This window comes from Lagenorhynchus albirostris, chromosome 20 (genome assembly GCF_949774975.1).
Source record: "Lagenorhynchus albirostris chromosome 20, mLagAlb1.1, whole genome shotgun sequence".
NCBI classification, from domain to species: domain Eukaryota; kingdom Metazoa; phylum Chordata; class Mammalia; order Artiodactyla; family Delphinidae; genus Lagenorhynchus; species Lagenorhynchus albirostris.
The window spans coordinates 52830369-52855159 of NC_083114.1; the positions used below are offsets into that span (position 1 = coordinate 52830369).

The following is a 24791-nucleotide window of genomic DNA, read 5'->3' on the forward strand; positions in this document are numbered from 1 at the left end:
TGACCCCACTGCACATATATAATCTCAGGCCCTCCATCCCTACCCGCCCTGGGAGCTTCTGGGCCTGGCTTTGGAATGCAACTCAGCCCAAACCTGACCACAGACCTAACGATGCCCCAGGCAGTCAGACATATGGGCTCATCCACTGCCCGGGACGCCGTGACCTCCTCCCACTCTTTGCCCCCTCCCTGGGGGCAGAAGGAGAGGTCCAGATCCTTACGGCTGTCCTCGTTGACCAGGCCATAGCAGACCTCATAGGCTGTGATCTCGCCATTGGTCTCAGCCGGCTCAGCCCAGCTCAGCTGGGTCACGGTGGAGGAGACGACATTGAAGGCCAGACGCCCCGGCTCGCTGGGAGCTGGAGGGGGAGGGGATGCAGGAAGAGAGCTGTCAGCCTCAGAGAGGGGGCAGAGTTCTAGGGGGTCGGGGGACAGGGCTGGGCACGCTGGCATCAGGGTAGCTGGGGGGCAGACAGGTGGATGGACAGAAAGGCGAGGCCTCACCTTCCGGGTGAGTGCGACAGGACACCAGGGAGCTGTAGGGGCCCTCGCCCTGCGCCCCGTAGGCGCACACCTTCATCTCGTAGTCGCAGTACGGGTACAGGTTGGTGAGCTCCACTGAGGGCATCTTGCTGTCGAGGAGGTGGGCTTCGGACTCAGAGTCCCCCTGGATCCAATACTTCACCTGCTCCCGGGGCGGGGCTGGTCAGTGGGGAGCAGCTGGCAGAGCTGATCGTCCCTCCACTGAGCCCTGCCCTTGTGTTACCCCCTTTGCGCACAGACAGGACCGAGTGACCTGCCAGGTTCACACAGCAGGGCTGGGGCAGGGCAGAGGTGTTTCTGGGGTGGTGGGGCCACAGTCCAGGAACTTGCCTCTCCCCTGGGGCACAGATGGGGGTTCCCCCGTCCACTGAGGCCAAGCATGCCCTCTCCTCTCCCTCAAGGGCCCTCTGCCCCCCGGTGGCCCACCTCCCCGCTATGTGCCCAGCCTCCCCCATCCACCACCCTCGTTGCCCCCCACCTTACCCGGTACCCTGTTGGCTTGCCAGGAGGGGGCAGCCAGTTGAAGTGGATCTTCCGGGACCCGGTGGCCTTGGCATTGGGGTTCTGTGGGGCACCCAGGTCACCCCGGGGGAGTAGGGGTGATGATAGGGTCTGGCCCATTAAGGTCCCGTCCAGTTCATCTGTAGTGGGTCAAACCAGGGCAGGGCAGCCAGCTGAGACACCCCGCTTTTGAGGGGGGCAGGAACCCACCGTCGCCACCAGGGGGCGCCAGAAGCCCAGTTAAAACATCAATGCTCCTTCCCTGCACCCCCCTCAACTGAGACCTGCCAAAGGGGGTCTCTAGAGGGCTGGTGCCCCCATTAGTAAAGCACAGGGCATCCTGCCAAACTTGGGGGTGCCCAGGAGGGTCTCTGGAGGGATGAGAAGGAGGAACGAGTTTGCTCTCTCCCTTTGGCAGCCAAGGGTATGTCCCATGTGAGAACATCTGGCTCCTCCCAACGCCCTCCATCACTCCTGGACCCCAAGACTCCGCCTCCTGCCCCATCTTCTCAGCAAGCCTCCTCTCCGGGTGGGCTCAGAGACCCCACTATACAGTTCTCAGGACCCATAAGAACTGTTTCACCCCTTCTGGAAACACCTGCATTTTAGCTGGAATTAAGGCCGAAGTCAAAGGGCTAAGGCCCTTAGTGGTGGGATTCACAGCCAGCAGCAGGCCGGTGGCCACATGACCCCAGCCTCTCTGATTGAGAGTAGGGTTGCCAGATAAAGGCAGGATACCTAGTTAAATTGGAATTTTAGATAAACAACAAACACTTTTTTCGGATAAGTACATCCCAAATAGTGCATGGGACATACTTATACTACAAATGTGGTTGTTACTTACCTGAGATTCAACTTTAACTGAGCGTCCTGTATTTTTACTTGCTAAGACTGTCAAGAAGCCCCCAGCCCTGCTTAAGCTGACTCCAGACTCTGCCTACCTTGGTCCCCAATGATAACAGTGGCAGACTGGGGCTGGCCCAGGCGAGCCCCAAACTTGGGGTTGCTGAGTTGGATGTAGAAGCGGCGAGTCTGGCAGCCCCGCAGGAGGGAGTCCATCTCCTGCAGTTCCAGGAGCTTCACCTGCAGCTCCTTCCAGGTCTCCCCAGGTTGGAATAGCAGTTCGCCTTCTGTGGGGATGTAGTCCTGGGAGTGGGAAGGGGTCAGGGTCAGACCAGGCCTGGGAGAATGAGTAACGGCCACACACCCCACCCCAACCTCACAGATAATGCAGAGACCCTCACACACAGACTGTCCCACGTGGACACGGAATGGCTTATGTTTCTACAACACCTCTTGCACGTCAAGCGCATTACAAATATTAGCTTGTTTACTCCTCAGGGCAGTGTGAGGTAGAGATATTATTGTCCCCATTTTACAAATGAGGAAACTGAGGCACACAGAGGTGAAGAAACTCGCCCAAGTTCACACAGGTAGTTGTGGTTGCTTGGTTCACCAGCATTTGAACCAAGGCACGGAGACAGGGATGCAGATGTGGAGGGTCCCATACAGGCAGGCGCTCAGCCGGGGGAGCTGAGATTTGCAGGCCCCAGACAGGGAGGGAGGAACTGTTCCCCGCACTGGGGCTCCGAAGTCTGGATCCCACAGCCCCCAGGCCCTGCCTCCCGGGTGGGGTGCTTCCAACATCTCCAGCTTTTTTTTTTTTTCCCCCAGTGCCCCCGAGCTTTCCTGAGCTCCCGTCACATGACGCCACTAGGTGGCACTGCAAACTAACATTCAATTCCAGGCACTGCTAGCCAGCCGCGCTGTGCAGAGAGGGACAAACTCAAATGCTACAAAAACCCAGAAAGAAAAGGAGTTGCCTGCAAGACAACTGACCTCGGGGGGGGGCGGGGAATGCTTCAAAAATGTCCAGGTGACAAAAGACAAAGCCGGGGAATTATTCTAGATTAAAGGAGACTAAAGACACATGACAACAAAATGCAATGTCATACCCTTGATTGGTTCCTGGATTGGGGGGAAAAAGCTATAGAGGACATTACTGGGACATGTGAACACGGGGGGATCCGAATATGGACTAATTATTAGTTATGAGGACAATGTGACATTTCTTAAGTTAGGTAATTCTGTCGTAGTCATGTAGAGTGCCCTTGTTCTTAGCAGGCGCCTGCAGAAGGGTTTAGGGTCTATGTGATGTCTACAACTTACCTTGAATGGTTTAGCCAACAAAAGTAAACCAAACACACTCTCTCTCCCTTTCTCTCTACAGTTATAGAGCTATAAATACGTATACATATATATATATACACATACATACACACACACGCATGTATACATCTATATAGAAAGAGAGAAAGAAAGCAAGGTCAATCTACGTAAAGAGTAAATGGGTGCTAATTTTGTTGGTCTTTCCATCTTCCTGTAGGCTGAAGCTTTCAAAACAAAAAGTTGAAAAATAAAACGTTTTTAAAAACAGTTCAGGGGCTTCCCTGGTGGCGCAGTGGTTGAGAGTCCGCCTGCCGATGCAGGGGACACGGGTTCGTGCCCCGGTCCGGGAGGATCCCACATGCCGCGGAGCGGCTGGGCCCGTGAGTCATGGCCGCTGAGCCTGTGCGTCCGGAGCCTGTGCTCTGCAACGGGAGAGGCCACGGCGGTGAGAGGCCCGTGTACCGCAAAAAAAAAAAAAGTTCAATCCCAAAGGATCTTTGTAGAAGCATAACAGGATAGCCAGAATCTCTATAATACTCAGTGAAAAGTTCTGGGCATCCAAATTCCTCTTTGGAGATTTTATGGGGAACACTGGAGCAGTAACGAGAACTGTTCCTACCGATAAAAAGAATAGGGTGTGTGTCGGGATCATCTGAGTGCACACCTGCTCCCATGATTGCCAAGTGGGCTGGGCCTGTGGGCCAGTGAGACTAGACTTTATTACGTTTTGAGTGAAGTTTTGATGTGAATATTTTTAGTTTTAAAATGTTGGTAATAAGTATAAACTGGATAACTAATAAGAACCTACGGTATAGCACAGGGAACTCTACTCAATACTCTGTAATGACCTATATGGGAAAAGAATCTAAAAAAGAGTGGATGTATGTACATGTCTAACTGATTCACTTTGCTGGACAGCAGAAACTAACACAGCATTGTAAATCAACTAGACCCCAATAAAAATTAGTTTAAAAAAACGTTGGTAATAGGGAATTTTCTGACGGTCCAGTGGTTAGGACTCTGAACTTTCACTGCCATGGGCCCGGGTTCGGGTTCGATCCCTGGGTTGGGGAACTAAGATTCCACAAGCCATGCGGCATGGCCAAAAAAAAAAAAAAAAAACATAAAATGTTGGTAATAAATTTAGACAAACAAACAGACCTGTACGCCAATCCAAGCACACCCACCACCTGGACTGGGCAGTTCCCAGAGACTGGGGCCCAGTGATAAAGGGGACACTGCCCTGCCACACGGCCCTCCCTGCCCTGAAGGGCTGCTCCTGTGGCACGGCCCAGAGACGGCCTGCCCGGCAATGACAGCCCAGGGACATGGGGTCTGTGATTCCACGTCAAGAAGCCCAGAGTCCCTGGACAGGGGCAGATGGAGGTGTCTATTTCTCTGTGGAGAGTTTGGCTGTCCTGATGGATCCTGGGATGTTGGGAGGGGGACATGGATGGTCTGGACATGATGAGACCTTACTCAGGGCGTCACTGGCACTTTTGGTGCCGGTGCAGGGTGGCCGGGCAGATGGACATGTCCTTGGGAGGCCAGCCAGCGGCACCACCAGCATCCAGACTCAGGCAGCCCCCATGTCCTGCTCGCACCGGGCCCTTGGGATGTGCCCTTGACTCCGTGGTGCAGACTCACCCGGTTGCCCTGCGCTGTGTTGTCCTGCGTGCAGTAGGAGACCTGGGACTTGCCGTTGTCCAGGATACGCCGGATGACGGGGATGCGGGCCACGTGCTCCCCGCGGCTGACCAAGTACTCGGGCTGCTCAAAGGACACGATCCCGCTGGCTGCAAGGAGCCAGGCACCGGTCAGGGGCCTTGGCCACAGTCCCTTCTCAGCCCCCGCCCTCCCTCTGGCCCAGCCCGGCCCAGACTCCAGGAGTTTGCTTGTCACCCCTCTCTGGGGAAGGGCAGAGGAAGGGGCTGGAAAAGTCTTCCAGGAAAAGTTGACAAGGCTGGAACAGTGTCCAACTAACATCTTGGAAGGGTCAGGGCAGAGAAAGGAGGCCGGGCAGGGGCAAGACCAGACATGAGAGCTGAGACTGAGAGCTGAGGCAGAGTAGGCCTAAGTCCTGGACCCCCCCTTCTTGGGGTCCTGGAGCAGGTGGGGAGGAGGGGTCAGGGACCAGAACAGACCCTCCAGGCGCCGGAAAGATGGTTATCAACAATTCCAGGTTCCCCGAGGAACCAGCAGGGAAGGCATCGTGGGTGACAGTGGTGTGACGCCTTGCTCACCCCTCTAGATAGGCTTGGGCAGAGGGAGGCCCCAGTCCCCTTCCTGCTCTGATGCCCTGCCATCCTAGGGGGGCCCTATTCAGTCTCCCAAGTTCAAAGGCCATAGGGGAAGAACAAGGAGAGAGGAATGTGCAATGGCTCCAGGAGGACGTAGCACCCTCTGGTGATTATAAGAGAAGCTCCCACACTGAGTGCTTACTACCAGGCACTGTGCAGAGACGTACAGCCACACACTCCTCACAAGAGCCTGATACCCATTTTACAGATGGAGAAACCAAGGCTCAGACGTTAAATCACTTGCCTAGGCCACATGGCCAGGCCCCACTTCCACTTGGATTGGGGAGGAACAAGGGACCCCAGAGCCTCCCTTTTGGCCCCCCTGTTCCCCCCACCCTGACCGACCTTGCTCCTTGATGATGGTGATGTTGACCAGGCGGCGGCCGAGGGTGGCAGTGCCCGCGGGCACGTCGATGGCCTCCACCAGCAGCTGCTTCTCGTCATCGTCCTCAGGCCGGATGAAGAGAGGCACCCGCACGTCCACCAGCTCCACACCCTCCTGGAACTCCACCATGCCCCGGGCGTCTGGGCAGGCGGTGGGGAGACGTCAGATGGGGGTCAGGGGGCCGCACAGGGGTGGGAGGTGAGAGGGAGGGGCACAGGGAGCCTGGCCACCTACCCTGGTCTGCAGTGAGGGTGTAGTAGCCAGGGGCCACCTTGAGCTCGTGGAAGGCCCCCTGCTCCACATGCTTCTCCGTCAGCTTCAGCAGGGCCTGCTTGGCCGAGCGGGGCGCCATCAGCACCGTGTCCACAATGGTGTGGTCCTGCCTGGGGGCGGGGTTGGGTGGGGAGGTGTCAGGCTGGCCAGGAGGCTGGCACTCGTCCCGCCCCGCCTACCTGTCCTCTCTCCATCAGGGGACAAGATTCCAGGCAGCAAAAGGCAGTCATCAGAACCAGACAGTCCTAGGGGCCCAGGCTGGTCCCAGCGTGGTGGGCCCCCTCACCCTGCAGCCAGCATCCTCATCTGTGAAATGAGGCTACTGCTCCCACCCACCTCACCAAGAAGGGCTGCTGAAGCAAAAGTAGAGTCAGGACAGCAAAGATGCGAAGGGTGTAGGCCCTGAAGCCAGACTGCCTGGGTTCAAACCCTGGCTCTATATCTTAACAGCTAGGTAACCTTGGGCAAGCTACTTAAGCTCTCTGATTCTCGGTTTCCTCAACTATAAAACGGGAATAGCAATGGTACCTACTTGGATAAGAGAACCACACACATGAAGCCCTTAGAACAAGGCCTGGCCCGTCGTAAGCACTCAAAATGCTGGTCTAAGTGGTTCTCACTGAAGGTGATGTGCTCAGTGAGAGCTGTATTCTGTTACTGCGCACGCAGTTCTGTCCTCTCTACATGCTGTTCCCACCCCCACTTTTCCCCTGGGGGGCTGGGACTCGGGGTAGGAACTGGGAAGGAGGTGTGTCACCCACTGGACCATCTTCTTGGCACCCAGCGGTGCCTCCAGGATCAAGGCGTTTGGCGTCGGAGGAGGGCTGCAGCTGGGCACCGGGCTATCCCGGGTACTGGGTAGGGGGCTATCGCCGGCATGAGGGCAAAGACTGGGTCTGCTTGGTTCCCTGTGGTTTTCCTGTTCTAGTACGGGGGCTGGCTTTTGGTGAGGGCTTCATACTGGTATTTGCTCAGTGAAGGTCCTACCCAAAGACAGACAGCCCTCCTTTCCAGTGGGATGGAGATGGAGATGGAGATTGGGGTAGGGGAGGGGGCAGAGGGGGCAGGTACTTGGGGCTGGTACTACCCCACCTGTGTGTCTTCGACTCACTTTTTCCCGGCATTGGGCTGCTGCCTGTGGAGGACAAAGTGGGGAACGTGAGCCAGGTGGTCCCTGGGGTGGAGGCACGATCTGCTTGGGGGAGATCCCCTGGCGTTGGCTATACGGGCAGCACCCTCACCCAACCCCGGGCACCCAGGACCCACCGGAACTTGGTCTGCTGGAGCTTCTGCACGCCCGTGATGTGCCTGTACACCTCGTGCAGCTGCCAGACAAGGAAGGGCTGTGAGGCTCGGGCCCTGGGGGAGCCTCTGCACCCAGAGCCATCCAGGCCCGGAGGACCTCTCGGGGTGGGCTGGGGGCGTGGCCATGGGCACGCACATTGCCTCCACCCTTCTGGAGGCATTTACAGGGAACAGATCCCAGGATGATCCCAGGCCAGGCACATGTCCAGGGAAGCCCTTCTTTCCTGCCCGGAAGAATCCAGGTTCCCCAGCTGCTTCCCTCTGCTCTCCCGCCACCTGGCTCACACCCAGCCCAGAGACGCCAGCTGCCTGCGATCGGCTTCTTTGGCCCTTACGTTCTCCTCCACCTCCTGGCGCAGCTGGTCACATTCTCGGGTGCCAGGCTTCAGTAGGTTCTCGGTGCAAAGGCGGGCAAGGCGCAGGGACAGCCCGTAGGGCGCTAGGGGCAGGCAGGGAGGGGTGTCGTCAGCCCCCTGCACGGTGGGCACCACAGAAGCCCCGTCCAGGAGCCATGCTTGGATAGGGGAGCACCTGAGGCTTATAGCACCATCAGGAAGGATAGAAGGCAGCCAGGCCTATGCCTGCACCCCAATACCCAGAGAAAATAGGAATGGTGTGATCCCGGACCTGGGAGCAGCGGTGAACGTGCCCCGGGCCCCAAGGGCAGCACCAAGACCTGCGGTGCCCAGCCCTGGCCCTCACCCAGCTCCGTGGGGTTGATGCCGGCAGCATGCGAGGCAAAGCCAGGCCGCTGCACGTTGTTGGTGGTCTTCCAGCGGACCGTGTCGCGCCCCTTGAGGTTCCCGCTGCGCAGCAGGGGCGTGTCCAGGTGATCCGAGGCCATCAGGTTCGCCCGCAGCATGTAGTGGTCTTCCTTGAAGCCCACCATGTGACCTGTGGGACAGGGTCCTCACACTGGGCCGCTCCCTAGACCTTCCCCACCACACCCCTGCAGGTGGGACCCCGGGGCCTCCCACCTCTGTTCCAGACTCGGCCCCCGCTTCCCCTCCACCCCAGCTGGAAGAAAGAGCAGGCAGAAGCCCGCCACCCCTGCTGATGCTGGCCCGTACCTCGGTTGCAGCACGGGAGAAGGGCCAGGCAGGCCTAGGAGACAAGGTGGGTGAGGATGAGAGCTGAGACAGCCACCCCAGCCTAGGTAAGCCCCTTCCGCCACCACCTGCCACCCACGCCAACGGTCCAGAGGGGGCAAAGGTGCCTTCCCAGACACCAGGATATCCAGGCAGCTGCAGGGGTCTAGGTGTGTGGCACATAAGGTGGGTACACAGAGGGTGATGGGGCAGAGGCTTCCCCAAATGTGTGCCAGGGGACCCTGGTCCTGCTGTGTACTCTGGAAAGTAAAGGTTCTGTGATCAAACCCATTTGGGAAGCACGGAATTCCTTCCCCTTATAGTTTCACTATTCATACAACTAGATCAAAGGCTCTGAGAAGTCCTGCAGAGAAGAAACCGCTTTCTCAAATGCATTTGATCACAGAGCTCTTTTTCTCTGTAACACACACTAATATCCCACACGCTGGGGGTTACTGCAGAGAGTAGTCTCTGCTCCCTACAATTCAGTATCCCATGCCATGCCGTCCTCCATGTTTTCCTGTCTCCTGTCTTTCCTCCCCAGTAGACTGTCAGCTCCTGGTGGGCAGAGCCCTTCCTTCCCTGTTAGCTCTCGTGACCCTTTGCATGTGGCTGACCCCCGGGCAGGGGCTCCCAGGTATCCAGCCACTGATGGTTGGCAGAGGTGAGAGGCTGGCGTGGGGAGGGCACCAGGGCTGGGCAGAACATGTGGGTTCGCTTGGCCTCTGCCACCTACAGGGACCCGGGCGGCGGGGGGAGACCCTGGGGGAGCCCCCACCTTGCAGCAGGCACAGTACTTCCAGCAGAGCAGGAGCAGCAGTGCCAGGAGCAACAGGAGGAACACGAGCAGGGGAACGAGCCACCAGAAGGTGCCGGGGGGGCAGTCTAGGGAGGAAGGAGAGGAAGTCGGTGCCATTTCCCCCACCGGGGCCCGACAGGCCACCCACACGCCCCCGGCCGGCCCTCCAGCTCACCCTTCCTCCTCTGCACCAGGACGGTGCTGTTGGGCCCGGGGCCGCCATCACCCTCCACGGTGTAACTGTACGTACAGTCGTCATCCTCGTCCCGGAAGGAGCAGTACTCCACCACCTCCTCCGCTGCACCCACAGACAGTCGGCAGGGCACCCAACCCCACCCCGGAGCACCTTAGGGCCTGGTGGGGTGGCCGCTCCTCACCACGGCCCTACTCTGGGGCCCAGCCCTCCCATCACAGGGTGGGAGGCACCTCCCTGGGGAAGAACGCAAGTTCCCGGCAAACTGTGCATACAGATGGGGCAAGGCGGGGGCTGCCCTCCAGGAGCGTCAAAGGCTGCAAGCAAATCTGTGCCCGTCCTGGGCATCGCTCAGGAGCTGGGCTTCTACAACGTTTTTCTTTTTTCTTTTCTTTTTTTTTTGGCCACATGTGGGATCATAGTTCCCCGACCAGGGGTCGAACCCACGCCCCCTGCAGCGGGAGTGCGGAGTCTTAACCACTGGCCCGCCAGGGAAGTCCCTTCTAGAATACTTCTCTGACCTAGAGGAAAGGAGGCTGTGAGCCCCCACAGCCCAATTATGGGCCTTTGCCGTGTTCATGGCCCTACCCAGCTCTTCGCCCCCTGCCCAAGCCAGAAGCCATCTCCCCAGGTCTGGGTGCCCTGGCCAGACTGTGTGGCCCCTACCTGGGTCTGTGTGACCTGTCTGGGTTCTGTGACCACTCCCAGGTCTGGAACCCCTCTTTCTGGACTGCATGTCCTCAGTTTGGATTATGAGCCCCCTACCCAGCTCCACAGACCTGCCCAGATGAGAGACACCACCTACCCCATCGGAAGCCCCCCTGCCTAGTCCTCTCTCCCTGCCCCATACCTTTCTTAAGCTCATCCACCATCTTGACCTTGAAGCTGCACTCCTTACACACGTGCCCCTTCTTTTCACCGGTGCCCCACGCCTGGCACTGCACACAGGAGCGCAGGTCCTCACAGAGGCCCAGGCGGATCTGGGTGGGCGAAGAGGGTCAGACAGGCACTGTGCTGGGCGGCGGCCCCTGCCAGGCCCGCTCCCACCACATCACACCCTCGGGCAGCTCCTCTGGCACCAGGCTCAGCCCCTCTTGTCCGTCTTGCCCCGTGCCTGGGGCCCCCATGCCCATACCCAGTGAATCTGGCCTCACCGCTGAGTAGTTGATTTCGCAGATGGTGTCTGTGTAGAGCGACTGTTGGTTGCAGTGGCAGCGGCCACACTCGCAGTAGCCACGCCCATTACAGATACCCTGAGTCAAGAGGAGGCGCCAGTGAGCCAGCTGTGCCCCCACCCATGCCTGAGAGGAAGGGTGGTCTTGATTGGGGCCCCCTCTACCGCCCCCCACTGTCTGCCTCATGCCCAGGCCTACCCCGTTGCTGTCGATGCAGGTGGCATTGCTGAGAGGACAGTCACAGCTCAAGCCTGTCCAGCCAGGCTCACACACACACTGGCCCATGGAGCAGCGTCCTCGGTCTGCAGAGAAGGGGAGGGGAGAGGAGAGGCACACTTGCACCTGCAGTCCAGGCTGCCCACTGGCTGGAGCTGCCTTGGGAGCTAGGACGTCTCCAGCCAGGGGCAGAGCCATCTCTTCGTCGCTTTCTTGGAACTCCCTTCTCTCCATTTCTCCTGCTCTATTGTGCCCTTCTACCTTCCACTCTGTAGCTGGGGAGATCACCCCAAAACACAAACCCAATCATGTGTCTCCCCTGTTTAAGAACCTCTAATGAGTCCTGGCCAATGCAACAAGGTAAGAAAAAGAAATAAAACATAAGTTTTGGAAAGTTAAGAGATGAAAAACTGTCATCATTTGCAAGTATCAGAAACATGCCACAACAAGCAAGAAGAATCTATAAATAAGTTATTAGATTTCATAAGTGAGTTTAGCAATGTGGCTGGATACAAGGTTAACATAGAAAGAGTTAGAAAATGAAATTAAAAGCACCAGTGAGGACTTCCCAGGTGGCGCAGTGGTTAAGAATCCACCTGCCAATGCAGGGGACACGGGTTCGATCCCTGGTCCTGGAAGATCCCACATGCTGCAGAGCAACTAAGCCCGTGTGCCACAACTACTGAGCCTGCACTCTAGAGCCCACGAGCCACAACTACTGAGCCTGCATGCCACAACTACTGAACCCCACGTGCCTAGAGCCCATGCTCCACAACAAGAGAAGCCGCTGCAATAAGAAGCCCACGCACCGCAATGAAGAGTAGCCCCCGCTCACCGCAACTAGAGAAAGCTCACGCGCAGCAATGAAGTCCCAATGCAGCCAAAAATAAATAAAAAATAAATAAATGTATTAAAAAAACACACACACAAAAAAAAGAAACACACCAGTGACTCCCTTTTGCCCAATATCCTTACTAGAATAGGGGTTGATTAACTACAGCCTGTGGGCCAAATCCAGCTCACCACCTGCTTTTGCAAAAGTGTTATTGGGACAGAGCCACACTCATTTGCCTATGTATTGCCTAAAGCTGCTTTCTGCTACAACGGCAGAGCTGGGTAGTTGTGACAGAGACCATATAGCTTACAAAGCTGAAAATATTTAATGTATAGCCTTTTAAGAAAAAGTTTGGACTACACTAAAACTGGACCCATCCTGGACTGGAACCCAAGCCCCTTGCAGTCTGGCCCTGCCTCCTTCCTGGCTGCATCTCCCTCCCCTCCTGTCTCAGCTTGGCCTGTGCCAAATGTCTGCCTTTCTCCAGACGTCCTGGGTTCTCCCTTCATTTCTCTGAGCACACCCTGGGGTGGGCAGGTGAAGAGAAGAAATGGCAGACAAAAGCAAGAATGGAGGAAAGGATAGAAAAGCAGGGTCTTGACCCCCCCTCCGTGGCAAGTATACAGTTGGGGCTTAATAAGTATTTGGTGAGTGGATTTTCATTCATTCTCCTCCATTTACCCATTCAGTACTTCCATATGGCCCCTGTGGGTTCTGTGACCCCTGCCCAGCTCCGGAAGCCCTGGCCAGGCTATGTACCCATGGCCTGGGCCCACACTGTGTTAGGCCCTGTGGGGCTACAGAGGATGCATTACTCCAGGCCCTGTCTGCTAGAGATGTAGCAGCTTCCGAGAGAGGAAAGATCGCCATGCCACATACCACCGATCACTGAGGTTGAGCTGGGTGGTACCCACTCTAGTGGGATGGGAGAGTGGAGAAGGGGGTGGGCACGGGCCGGAGGACCTCAGGGGGACATTCCACAATGGGGATTTCATGCTGGCAGGGGCCTTGGGCATCAAGTTTGTGGAGGAGGAGAGAGGTCCAGGTTGGGGCTGGACTTAGGAGAGGCACTCAGGGAATCTGGAAGAGGGCTGGGCCTTAACATGGGGGTCCCGACTCCCAGCGAGGCTCTCCCAACATGGGTTCTGATGGCAGAGCCAGAGGCGGCGGGCAGGGGCTGGACACCCAGGCCACCCTCCCGGCTTCACCCCACCTGGGCCAGTAGCTCACCGTTGCAGAGGAACCCGGAGGCACGGGGGCACTGGAAGTTGTCGTATTCACAGAATTGACCCTCATAGCGGCCGTCACCATAGCACACGCAGTGGCCACACTGGCACTCGCCCTGGCCCGAGCACAGCTTGTCCTCACCTTCCCGCTGGCAGGGCGCCAGGTCGCTCAGGGAGCCAGTGGAGCAGTTACAGGTCTTGCCGCTCCTGCGGGAGAAGCCAGTCACTTCTGCACGGCACAGCAGGAAAGATTTCACCATCCCATTTTACAGATGAGGAAACTGAGGCTCTAAGCGGGCCCCTGTGGGTCTGAGTTACGTAGACAGCAGGGGCTGCGCTGAGACTCAGACCTCAGTCCCCTGAGACCCTCCTCCTGTCCCTTCCTCAAGTCACGACAAACTTATTCAATGTCTTAAAGCTTGAAAAGCCCTTGCTCTTGCTAACATTCTCTTATGACTCCCTTCTGCTCAGGTAACAGGTGCCCATGGCTCAGATACTAAAGGCCCAAAAGGGATGGAGGGTAAAGTACGTCTCCCTCCTGTGTCTGACCCACAACACCCTAACGGCCACCACTGCCCTGATTCTTACACGTATTTCCAGCGGTAATCCTATATAGCCATAGATTTCTTTTCATTTTTTGGCCACGCCAGGCAGCTTGTGGGATCTTAGTTCCCCGACCAGGGATCGAACCCGGAACCCCGCCAGTGAGACTGCTGAGTCCTAACCACTGGACTACCAGGGAATTCCCTTATCCATGAATTTCAAAGTGCTCTGAACCGAATCCACCTGCCAACTAGATATACCCCTTTCCTAGCCCTTTCTGTGCCCAGCTGCCAACCCACCCTCAGCAGCCTACTTGGTGTGCCCAGCCCCTTCTCTGGGAGCGGCTGGCATCCTGGGTGCTGGCTTCACCCTCCCACACTCACCAGCCCTCATTGCATACACAGTGTCCGCACATGAAGTCCCCGTTGAAGCTGCAGCGAGGTGACCGCTCCTGTTTTTGCTGGAATGAAATCATGGTGGGGTGGCTGGGGGCGGCGAGGGACGCTGGACGCTGCCCCTCAGGGAACCCCGAAAGGGAGTTGTGGCCACAGGATGCTCTGCTGTGTTACTCAGGGCCCTGGGGTGGTCGGGTTAGCCTCTCCCTCCCTCCGCAACCTGACGGGGCCGCATCATACCAGCTCACAGGAGCACACGTCACAGACGATGTCCACGTTCGTCTTGAGGCCATTGGAGAAGGAGGGCTTCAGATGGATGTTGCCCTTCCGGTCCGCTTCCGGCAATTGGCACACGTGAGTCCCGTCCAAGTGCTCGATAGCCCGCAGCTGCACTTGGTATGTGCCCTGCAGGGACCCCACTGTCAGGCAAGGCGGGCCTGGACAGACCACCAGGGGGCAGTCGTGCCTGAAGTCTCTAGGCCCTCAAGCTCCAGGGATGTGTCTGGCCCCGGACGCCCAGCTCCCTGCCCGCCCTTCCTCAGGGCTGCGAACTTGCTCCCTCCAGGCACAGCCACGGTAACAATGGCACCAACGGTAACCAGGGTTGCTTTTGGCACATTCACTCATCTTAGCCACCCTGAGCTCCAAGCTGATTGGTCTCCACTATACAGATGAGGACACGCCAAGGGGCTGATCCAGAGGGCTTCAAACCCACATCTGACTCCGGAGGCCATGCTCTGGACCTCTGTTCGGGTAGACCCCGCCCCGCAGGCCGCTGTGCCCGTCCTCCCCTGCCCCGGGACCCCCATGGAGGCGTACCACTTCCCCCCGCCGGATGAGAAAGGACCCAGTGTTCGTCTTCTGGAACATCCTGGAGGTGACCTCCGTCCGCAGGCCTCGAGGGCTTTCCAGGGCCCGGATGTCCAGGTTGGAGCGGATGCGCTAAAAGAGAGCAGGCGATCAATGGCCTGGGGGTACCCCGGGCTCACCCACCCTGGCCTGGCCTGTCTGTGCTGCACTCCCACCTACACGGAGGCCTGGGGTGCTGGCGGGGGTCAGGGGCGGGGTGGGGGTCAAGGGAGAAGAGCCTGCAGGAACCTGGGGCCAGGCCCAGGGGGAGCTCCTCAAGGACTGCAGAAGACCCTTCCTCCCTCCTGTCCTATTTCCCAGTCCTCTGCGATTCAGCCTTCTCTCCAGCCCCTCCCCAGAAAGGCTCAGACTCCAGAGCCCTCACGTTGAAGGCGTCCTGCAGCAGATCCACGATGTTGGAAGAGTCCTCCTGCAGCACCCCCAGCGAAGAGACGGGAAAATACGAGGACAGCTTCTGCAGGAGAAAACGCCAGGCCGGGGCTCAGCCTCCCACAAGGGTCATCTCTTTGAATCCAGACAACACCTCCGGGGTTCGCTCACCTGGCAGATGGGGAAGCTAAGGCCTGGCGCCTGCTGTGCGTTCCAGAGCCTGTGCTCTCAGCCCCCACCTGCTTGGGAGCGGGGCTGGGGAATGGGCACGTGGACGCCTCTTCCCATCAGGGCCCATCCCAAGTTTCGGGAAGGAAGGGAGGAAGGCAGATGGGGGTGTCTGAGAAGTTCCACGGACCCTCCCGCCCGCCCCCATCCTGCCCCGTGAGGCCCCGGCCCCCGCACCTCGTAGTAACTATACGAGTAGTTGGTGACTGCGAAGATGGGGATGATGTTGTGCCGGTCGAGCAGGCGCACCAAGGTGGGCACGGACGGGTAGTCCTGTGTCCCGTACTGGGTGTAGGTGCCCGTGGTGTCCAGGTGGCACTCCTCGTCGTTGCGCCTCATGATGCCAGCCAGCACGTTGGCACCATCCGCCTCGTAGTGGAAGGCCGACTCGGTAGAGAATACCAGCAAGTGGGTGCTGTCGGGGCGCCAGCCGATGTGCCTCTGGGGAGAGCGAGGAGGGGTGCCCGTGGAGCAGGGGACACTCGTCACAGCGTCGTGCACAGTGACAGCGAAAGCACGTCCCAACACGGGGCTCAGCGAGGACACAGGATTAACAGCCTGACGCCCCCACGAATGACGCACGTGACAGACAGCACATGAGTGATGACGGGGATAAACAGAAACCAGCGATGGGAAGTGGGAAACAGAAGCAGGGGCTGTGCCCACAGTGGGCGCCACGCAAGATGTGAACCAGGTTCATGCAGCTGTCCCCACAAGGTCTTAACCACTCTGCGAGAATATCTCAATTGCACAGAAAAATGTGCAGCATTCAACGGAAGAGTTAAAATAGGTACAGCAAGCAGCATGTGACAATTTGTTTGAGAAATACATGGGATCGGGGCTTCCCTGGTGGCGCAGTGGTTGGGAGTCTGCCTGCTGATGCAGGGGACACGGGTTCGTGCCCCAGTCCGGGAAGATCCCACATGCCGCGGAGCGGCTGGGCCCGTGAGCCATGGCCGCTGAGCCTGCGCGTCCGGAGCCTGTGCTCCGCAACGGGAGAGGCCACAGCAGTGAGAGGCCCGCATGACGCAAAAAAAAAAAAAAAAAAAAAAAAAAAAAGAAATATATGGGATGATTTTGAAAACCATGTATTACAAGAGAAAATGTTTATGATAGCATTAGGTGAAAAAAAAAACACCAAGTTTCAGAACTATACATACACTGATTCCAACTATATAAAATAAGGAAAAGGGAACAAAATATGCTGGTGGGGTATCAGTGGCTGTCTGTCTGATGGTGGTGAAATTATGGGCAATTTCTGTTCTTTGTTTTCCAAATTGTCTGTAATATGGATACACTATTTTCATTTTTATTTCTTATTTTTTAATTTTGTTTTATTTTCTGGCCACGCCATGTGGCTTGAGAGACCTTAGTTCCCCAACCAGGGATGGAACCTGGGCCCCCGGCAGTGAAAGTGCTGAATCCTTAACCGCTGGACTGCCAGGGAATTTTCTTTTCTGTCTGTGGATACATTATTCTTTAAATGAAAAAACTGATGTGCACATAAAAAGAGGCGCCCTCTTCCAGCACAGCTGGAGACGGGTATTAACAGGGAGGTTGGGTGGGAGGCTGGCCTCAGGGCACTGAAGATTCCAGAATCCCAAGACTCATGTCCACCTCACTGGCCAACACAAAACCAGGCTGTGACTGCTCAGGCCCTGATACCTCTAAACTTGGATTGGAATTGAGGGTCCCCCAGTGGGTCTGAGCTTGTCTTAGGGGATGGGAGCCCCAGCCTGGTACCAGGGCAGGCCAGTGGGCAGCTCATGCCCTTGTTGAAAAGCACAGCCGGGTCTAGGCCGGCAGGACCTGCCCCGGCACTCACGGTGCACACGGCCGTCTGCAGGATGGCATCGAAACCTCCTTCGGGGGCGTCCAGGTTGCCTGAGATCCGCTCTCCCTTTAGCTTGTTCCGGAACTCCTCCACGTCTTCCGTCAGGCTGATGACGTTTTTGAAGGAGAAGGGGGGGTCACTGTTGGGCCAGGGCTCCTTCAGCCTGGGCGGAGGTGGGAAGGAGAGAGTCAGGGAGGGAGAAAGTCAGGGGAGAAGATGCCCCCAACCCCCTGCCCACCCTCTCTAGGGACTGCCCCCGTGGCTCATTTCAACCTGAAGACTTCGAAGTGCTTGGGTGGAGAGGGCGTGGGCCACCTGGCCAGGACCACTGCCCCCTCGATCACTCACTTCTCGGGCCTCATGTCTGTCTGAGGGACGCTAACTTTGTCCACGAACTTGCCAAATCCAATCGTGTAGTCGCTGGTGAGCTGCCTCAGGACCTGGGCTAGGCATCAACAACAAAAAAAGAGGGGGCAGCTGAGCCCCAAGAACCCCACATCAACACAGGGGCCGGGGGCTGGCTTGGGAAGGAGGAAGAGGAAGAACAACTTATTGTCAGCACGTTGCATGTTGGGCGTCAGCTCACGCACATGACAGCCCTTGTCCTTATTTACGGATGAGGGAAATGGGACTCAGGGGACCCAGAGTTGTGCATGCAGCTAGTTGAAGGGTGCGGCCGGGGAGCTGGACCAGCCGTCTGCAGAGCTGGGAATTAACCTCAGCCTCATGGCAGCTGGTGCCCTCCGTGTCAGCACCAGAGGAGGGACTTCCTTGGCAGTCCAGTAGTTAGGACTCTGAGCTTCCACTGCAGGGGGCGCGGGTTCAATCCCTGGTCGGGGAACTAAGATCCTGCAAGCCATGAGGCGCAGCACATCCAAAAACACAAAAAGGACCCGAGGGCTCTGGTTCCCACCCGGCTGGGGCCTTCTCTGCACTCCCGAGTGGTTATTGGGGTCTGCACAGGACCCGCCTCTGAGAATGGGGGGAAGGAGTTCTTGGGGTGCTCAGATGTCCTGTCCTTCCTTGAGGAATGGGTGCAGCTAGCCTGAGCCCTGGCCTCCTGAGCAGGTGTCCAGCCAGCTTGGGGAGGCCACTCTCTCCATGCCCTGCCCTGCTGTCTTCCGCGCCGTACCCAGATCCTGCCCCATCTTCTTGAGGTTGTCCAGATCGTCAGACATGGAGTTGGAGAAGTCCATGAGGATATACAGGTCCATGGGGCTCTCCAGGGGCTCAAACACCTGCATCTCAAAGTGCCGCTCCTCTCCCGGCCGCAGCCGCACCCGCAGCCCCTGGGGGGACACCTGGCTACGGTGCAGGGTGGTGTCGATCTGCGTTTCCTGTGTCCAGGGGAGGGGGACACCTGGCTGGAGGGTCTCTCCAGATCTGATGGAGACACCTCTCAGCTCAGCGAGGGGACACGATAGCCTCCCACAAACAGCCAGCCTTGAGCTTGGAGGGCCCAGCCCCCCCGACCCCCACTCTGGGCACCTCTGTGATCTCGAAGCTGCTCTCCATGACCACCATGCTCTCCTGCCGGCAGCCCGCAGCCAGCAGCTCTGCCTGGGTGTTGCAGCGCCGTTCCTTGAACATCTGGCCGGAAGGAGATGGAGTCAGGAGGGCAGTGCCCTTCCCCTGGCTGTCCTAACCCTGGATCTATCCTGTACCCCACCACCCCGATCTTCCTGACCCTTGCCTGTTCTCCCACGACCGCCTGGCCTGAGGCTGGGCTGAGGGCGGGGCAAGTGTGGGCCAGAGCCCAGGCGTGGGGTGTAGCAGGGTGGGGCACGCAGGTTGGGAAGGTGGCCCAGGCTAGGCCCCAGCGGCATCACACCTCGTCCGTGCAGTAGGCGCAGTCCCTGTCCACGCGGATGCACTCCGTGCAGCTCTTCACCTGGGCCTTCTTGCAGCGGTTCGCTGGGGAGCAGAGATGGGCGTGCCCACTGAGATGCGCCTCACCCACTGCCTAGCCCTTCCCTTGTGCAACCTCATTTGAAAGAGGTGGGGATTCTCTCCCGATTTACAGAGGGGGAAATGGAGGCCAGCAGGTACGCGGTCAGTCCCAGGTCGCACAGCGAGAAACCCGCGGAGCCAGGTCTCGCACCTGGACTCTCCACTCAAGTCTGGAGGCAAGGATGGTGGGGGCCGAGACCGAGGCGCTGGTGGGGACACCCTAGCCACCCCCCTCACCTGCTCCTCCAGGGTAAAAGGGATTCTGTCTTGTTTATCACTGTGTCCCCAGTGCCTAGCCGAAGCCCCGCACACAGTGAGTTGTTAGTAAATAGATGAGGTATAACTCCAGTTTCTCCAAAGGTTGGGATTCCCTTTGGTTTTGTTCAGTTAAAATCACAGTAAGGACCTATTATGTGCACTAGTGGGTGGTCTCCTGGGCTCCAGGCAACGGTGCACTGTCAGTGTTTAGCAAGGGCTCCGGTGAGGGCGGGGAAGCCCTGACTTTCAGCCTTTGCCAATTTCCAGGGTGTAAATGTTCCCACCATGGTCTGTTTCAAGCTATCAGCATGACCTCCACTGACAGGCGAAATTTCATCAGTAGGAGCGGGCTCCAGCCCTTTGCCGACTGCAGACACTCCCAGAGCAGGTGATGATCACCTTTCTCTCCTCCAAATGCCTCTAAAACTTTTCGACTCAGCTTTCCAGCCTCAGTACATCCTGCGAGCGCCTCCATTCTCCGAGTGGACGTCTTCTCCCTCCTCTAGACCAAGTCTCCTTCCTCCCCTGGGTGTTCTTGGGCCATACAGCTCAGGCTCATGGCTCCCCAGCCTTCAAGGTGGGTGGTGGTTGTTTGTTGAATGGCTGAGTGAGCGTCTGGGTAAGACACTCCATGAGAGCCCCCTCCCTCACTTAAGGGCAATGCCTTGGAAGTTGAGCCCCCACCACAGAGAGGGGTGTTGCAGGGGTGTGTCCGACTCACCCATGTCCCCGGGGAAGCTGGCGCTCAGCAGGGCTGCCAGCAACAGCCTGCTCCACCAGCTGGGATGCGGCCCTGCCATCCTCTTCCTCCTGTATAACAGCAACAATCGACATACCATGCCTGACAGCTCTGGTCCATGTGTCAGCTCACTGGGTCCCTGTCTAAGCTCCACCATTCCCATTGCACAGATGTAGAAACTGAGGCTCTACAGAACTTTAGTGATGTTCCAAGGCCACCTGGCCTGCACGTGGCAGGGCCCAGGGCCCCTGACTCCTCTTTTCCACTGCCCCCTTCCTTGTCGTCTCTGGAGTGGCCAGATGCCCTGCAGCCTATGCCCTGCCCAGGGAGGTCCCCACCCTCTCACCACTGAGGACTCTGGGCTCTGAGCCTGTCCCAATGCCAGGTCTCTTGTGCTGATCTCCCCGAGGGCAGAACAGGGTTTATTCCGCTTTTGCCTTTCAGACCCCAGTGGCCTGGGTCAGGCTTGGCAGGGACAGGGCCACCCTAGAGGATCCTGGCTCCGCCTTCCTGTCCCCTCTCTGTCCTGGCCCACTTGCCTCTTGGTGAGAGGGTGCAGCCGGGAAGAAGGGGGCCCCTCCCAATATCTGGGGCCTGAGAAAGGAAGGAGGAGACTTGTTGCACTCAGCTAAGTTCTGCAATGGCTGCCTGTCCCATCAGAGGAGGGGTCCCCCCCTACTCCCCACCTCTGTCTGCCTCAGAGTTGAGTTTTGGGGGCCCCTGAGCAGATCACCCTTTCAAAAATTAGCCTGGAGCTAGATTACAAGCCCCTCCTGCCCACTCACACACACACGCACTGCCAGCCACCCCAGGAGACCCATCTGCCTTTGGTTCACCATCAAACCATCTCAACTCATTAGTGACCTTTGGGGCAGGCACCGGCGTCCCTGAGACCTTTTAAAAGATGGGTATGGGGACTTCCCTGGTGGCACAGTGGATAAGACTCTGCGCTCCCAAGGCAGGGGGCCCGGGTTCGATCTCTGGTCAGGGAACTAGATTCCACATGCATGCCTCAACTAAGGAGCCCACGTGTGGCAACTAAGACCGGGTGCAACTAAATAAATATTAAAAAAAAGAAAAAAAAAGATGGGTATGTACAGCAAGAAACTAATACAACATTATAAAGCAACTATACTGCAGTAAAAATTTAGGGGCTTCCCTGGTGGCTCAGTGGTTGACAGTCTGCCTGCCGATGCAGGGGACACGGGTTCGTGCCCCGGTCCGGGAGGATCCCACATGGCGCAGAGTGGCTGGGCCCGTGAGCCATGGCCGCTGAGCCTGCGTGTCTGGAGCCTGAGCTCCGCAACGGGAGAGGCCACAACAGTGAGAGGCCCGCGTACCGCAAAAAAAAAAAAAAAAGCAAGCAAATAAATAAAAGATGGGTAGCCTGCTGAAGAGAAGGGGCTGGCCATAGCCACCAGGCCGGCAGAGTTGACGTTAGGACCCCCTCCTCTTTCTCTAGAGCGAGTCACCCAGCAGCCCAAGACTATGCCATGCCTACTGGCCCTCCCTCCTTGGATCTTTGCTCAGTCCTTGGCTTGTGGGGCAGGGGCAGCCCCAGGCTCTGGGAGACTGAGGCCCCCAAATGGCTGGGGAGAGCCGGGGGCGAGGGGGCGTTGCAGGAAGGCATTGCCTCCATCGCCCCAAGGCAGGTGGCTCCCAGGAGGCACTAGCAGCTCCAACACATCGCAGGCAGAGCCTGCTGGGAAGGAGCCACCCTCTAAGAGGGGCCTGGTGAATGGGAGCTCTGAGCCAGCCAAGGGGGTGCTTCTTGGAGGAAATGACTTTCCTGCAGCCTTGGGGCATAGGCACCACACCCACACACTACACAATATAGGCTGTCTTACCCAGGCTTCCCAGGGGCACCATTACATACACAGATACAGACACTGGAGGGCCCAGGCCAGCTTTTACTCACCCTCCTGTGCCCCCAGGCTGGGCACACAGTGGGCAAGTGCCCAGCACTTCATGTACATAATTGCCACTTAATCTGTACAGGAACCAGTGGGGATGGTTGCATTGTCCCCATATCCCGGGTGAGACCCGGGCAGCGCACACCCCCCACTTAGCCTTCACTTTATACTCGGAGGCTCTAAAGTGGCCGCTGGGGACTAGTTATGCACTCAGGAGTGTTGTGTTTGACTCAACTTGTGTTTAAAAAGTTTGTTTGTTTTCTTTTTTTTGGCCTCCCTGCACAGCTTGTGGGATCTTAGTTCCCCGACCAGCGACTGAACCCGGGCCCCGGCAGTGAAAGCGTGGATTCCTAACCACTGGACCACCAAGGAAAATCCCTAAAAAGTTTTAAAAGTAGTTGCTGGTGTTAAAAATAATAAGGTTTCACATAAAAGTTAGGATTGTGGGCTTATTGGAAGAGGTGGCTGGCCGTGGCGGGCTGGGCAGAGCCCTCGGGAAACGTTCTCTCCAGGCTACTCTGGGTCCCCAGGCTGCGAGGGTCTTTTTATGTACCACCCGGGTCCCGGAAGTATGTGATTGCCACCCAGTGTTATCACATAGTGGCACACTCAGGCCTTGCAGGCACAGGGACATGCATATTCTTGGACACACACTGTGACCCACATGAACGTAGGCTCAGCGATCTCCCCATACCCGCCCTCCCTCCCACCCACGGGACCCCTGTTGCATGTCTGCACCTGCCCTCCGTGGTTCTCTCCCTTCCTGCTTTCCTGGCCCTTCTGCTGCTCTACTGCCCACAGAAATCAAGGCCAAGGAGATAGGCACTCCTTCCCTGCTGTCCTTCCGGCTCTCCTCTCCCCACTCAGCCCCCAGGATGGAGCCCCTCAGTCTTCACTTCCAGCTCCTTCCGAGGCAGCAACAACCATGCCCACACTTGGGCTCAGGGTGTGGCAAGACCATGCGGGAGAAGCAGGAGCCCTGCCGCTGCCCTCTGGGAGCCATCTAGAGGCCCCCCGCCTACAACCAGAGGCCCACCCGGGGCTAAAGGGGTGGGAAAGGGGGCTGGCTCTGGAGGAGTTTACAGTGGTGGGCACAGCCTCCAGGGGTGTTGGATGAGGTCAGGAGAGCTTCCTGGAGGAAGGGTGTCCTGTGCTGACTTTGGGAGGAGGGCCAAGAGAAGAGGAGAGTCAGGGACTCCCCAGACCCCAGACGGACTGTGGCACCGCACAGCCAAGCCGGGAGGGCCTCTGCCTCTAGGTGGCTGCTTCTTTTTGAACCCCAGAGGGGCCCAGCCCGGTAAGCCTGCCAGCCACTGCCTGGCCCCTGCCCACTTCTCCCACATATCCACCCAAGGGCCGGGCGGCCAGCCTTCAGGAAGGAAAGAGCCGGGGAAACAAAAGCCACCCGGCCCACCAATCAGCTCCCCGCGGGTCTGCCCAGTTGGGGTGCGCGCTCACTTCCTTCTTCTCCCCTCGGAGGTCCCTGAATGAGCGCCCAGCCCCGGCGGCCCGAGGCACTGGAGGGGCGTGCGGTGTGCGGAGGGACTGCCTTCCCGCCCCGCGCCAGTGCCCCGGCCGCCTGCCGCGGTCCGAGGATGGACCTACCTTGGGGCTGACTCGCGCCCTCCCCGCGCTGGGCTCCGCTCGGCGGCTCCGGAGGCGGCGCGCGGGCGAGCCGGGACTGTCCAGAGGACGGACTGCAGGGAGGGCGGGCGGCGGCGGGAAGGGGACCGCTTTATGGGCTGGGCGGCAGGTAGGAAGGAGGAGCTGATGAGTCAGGCAGACCGCATTCCTGCGCGCGGCGCGCACCTGTCGGGGCAGGAGCCGTGCGCTAGCGCCTCCGGACCGCCCCCCGGAAAAGGCTGCGGCCCCGCGCCCCGACCCACCGCGGCGGGGGCGGGGAGGAGCCACCCCCTTCTCTCCGGCCCCGGGAGCGGCACCTCCCCTCGGGTGCTGGGCTGCCCCGGGCTGGGGGTGGCCTCTTAGCCTCCTTCTCGGACTGCCGCCCTCTCTCCTGCAGACTGTGAACCAACCCCACTGCCCTTGGGAGCCACCTAGTTAGAGCCGCAGACACACAGCCCGGCGGCGATCGAGCGCGCGCACCGCTTCGCTCCTCCCTGCGCCAGCGCGAAGGATGGGCCCCGGGGCTGCCCCAAGCCAGGTCAGCCATTCACCGGGTCTTCTCGGCCTCTCCCCACTCTCCAACGCACGCACGTGTGCCCAGAGGGAGATCTGAGCAAGGACTGGTTCCCTGAGTGTCTTCAGGCAAGCTAATTGAACCTTCTTAAAGTGTCAGTAATACCCATCAAGAGGCAGCACCCACCTGACGTGGAGTAGGCACTCGAATCGTTACAGCTGTTCTTGACAAGCTGGTTCACAAATCTGACCCCTCCAATCCTCTTTCAAGTGCTGCTGGTTAAGTGTGTTCGAGCTGGACCCTCTCAAGTTGCTCCCTGACCTCAACTGGGTGTATTTCTCTGGCCCCACCTGCCAACAATGCTGGACAAAACCCGATTGCTGGCAGCCCCCCACCAGCCACCAAGCAGCTTCAAGCCAGCATGCTTTTTGCAACCTGGGGCTGTTTTGCACCGGGCTGGTCCCTTTGCTTGGGATCCTCCCACCCCCAGCCCAGCCTGGTTTATCCTCCTTATCCTTGAAGGCATTGTGCTGATGTCGCATGCTCCA

The 24791-nt window shown here is 58.2% G+C and overlaps 1 protein-coding gene across 5 annotated transcripts in view; it reads right to left on the reverse strand.

The window, feature by feature from the left end:
• Positions 1 to 24575, reverse strand: part of ITGB4 (integrin subunit beta 4) — a 31539-nt gene extending 6964 nt beyond the window's left edge. For 2 of the 5 annotated variants that reach the window (XM_060133151.1, XM_060133149.1), the window contains exons 1-31: positions 24430 to 24575; positions 23712 to 23915; positions 20176 to 20264; positions 19078 to 19160; positions 18735 to 18836; positions 18379 to 18583; positions 17595 to 17691; positions 17238 to 17409; positions 15590 to 15853; positions 15180 to 15269; positions 14765 to 14887; positions 14186 to 14350; positions 13934 to 14010; positions 13012 to 13214; positions 10929 to 11032; positions 10710 to 10808; positions 10406 to 10535; positions 9538 to 9660; positions 9342 to 9448; positions 8546 to 8579; positions 8178 to 8369; positions 7811 to 7914; positions 7437 to 7495; positions 7282 to 7305; positions 6132 to 6280; positions 5858 to 6037; positions 4860 to 5008; positions 1985 to 2189; positions 1026 to 1183; positions 504 to 684; positions 221 to 358 (exon numbers count right to left, since the gene is read on the reverse strand). In XM_060133151.1, coding sequence (XP_059989134.1) covers positions 221 to 358; positions 504 to 684; positions 1026 to 1183; positions 1985 to 2189; positions 4860 to 5008; positions 5858 to 6037; positions 6132 to 6280; positions 7282 to 7305; positions 7437 to 7495; positions 7811 to 7914; positions 8178 to 8369; positions 8546 to 8579; positions 9342 to 9448; positions 9538 to 9660; positions 10406 to 10535; positions 10710 to 10808; positions 10929 to 11032; positions 13012 to 13214; positions 13934 to 14010; positions 14186 to 14350; positions 14765 to 14887; positions 15180 to 15269; positions 15590 to 15853; positions 17238 to 17409; positions 17595 to 17691; positions 18379 to 18583; positions 18735 to 18836; positions 19078 to 19160; positions 20176 to 20254 — 3796 coding nt within the window. In that variant the 5' untranslated portion in view covers positions 20255 to 20264; positions 23712 to 23915; positions 24430 to 24575. The remainder of the gene's footprint in view (positions 1 to 220; positions 359 to 503; positions 685 to 1025; positions 1184 to 1984; positions 2190 to 4859; positions 5009 to 5857; positions 6038 to 6131; positions 6281 to 7281; positions 7306 to 7436; positions 7496 to 7810; positions 7915 to 8177; positions 8370 to 8545; positions 8580 to 9341; positions 9449 to 9537; positions 9661 to 10405; positions 10536 to 10709; positions 10809 to 10928; positions 11033 to 13011; positions 13215 to 13933; positions 14011 to 14185; positions 14351 to 14764; positions 14888 to 15179; positions 15270 to 15589; positions 15854 to 17237; positions 17410 to 17594; positions 17692 to 18378; positions 18584 to 18734; positions 18837 to 19077; positions 19161 to 20175; positions 20265 to 23711; positions 23916 to 24429) is intronic. The other 3 variants (XM_060133153.1, XM_060133152.1, XM_060133150.1) reach the window with 2 other exon arrangements.
• Positions 24576 to 24791: the final 216 nt, after the last annotated feature.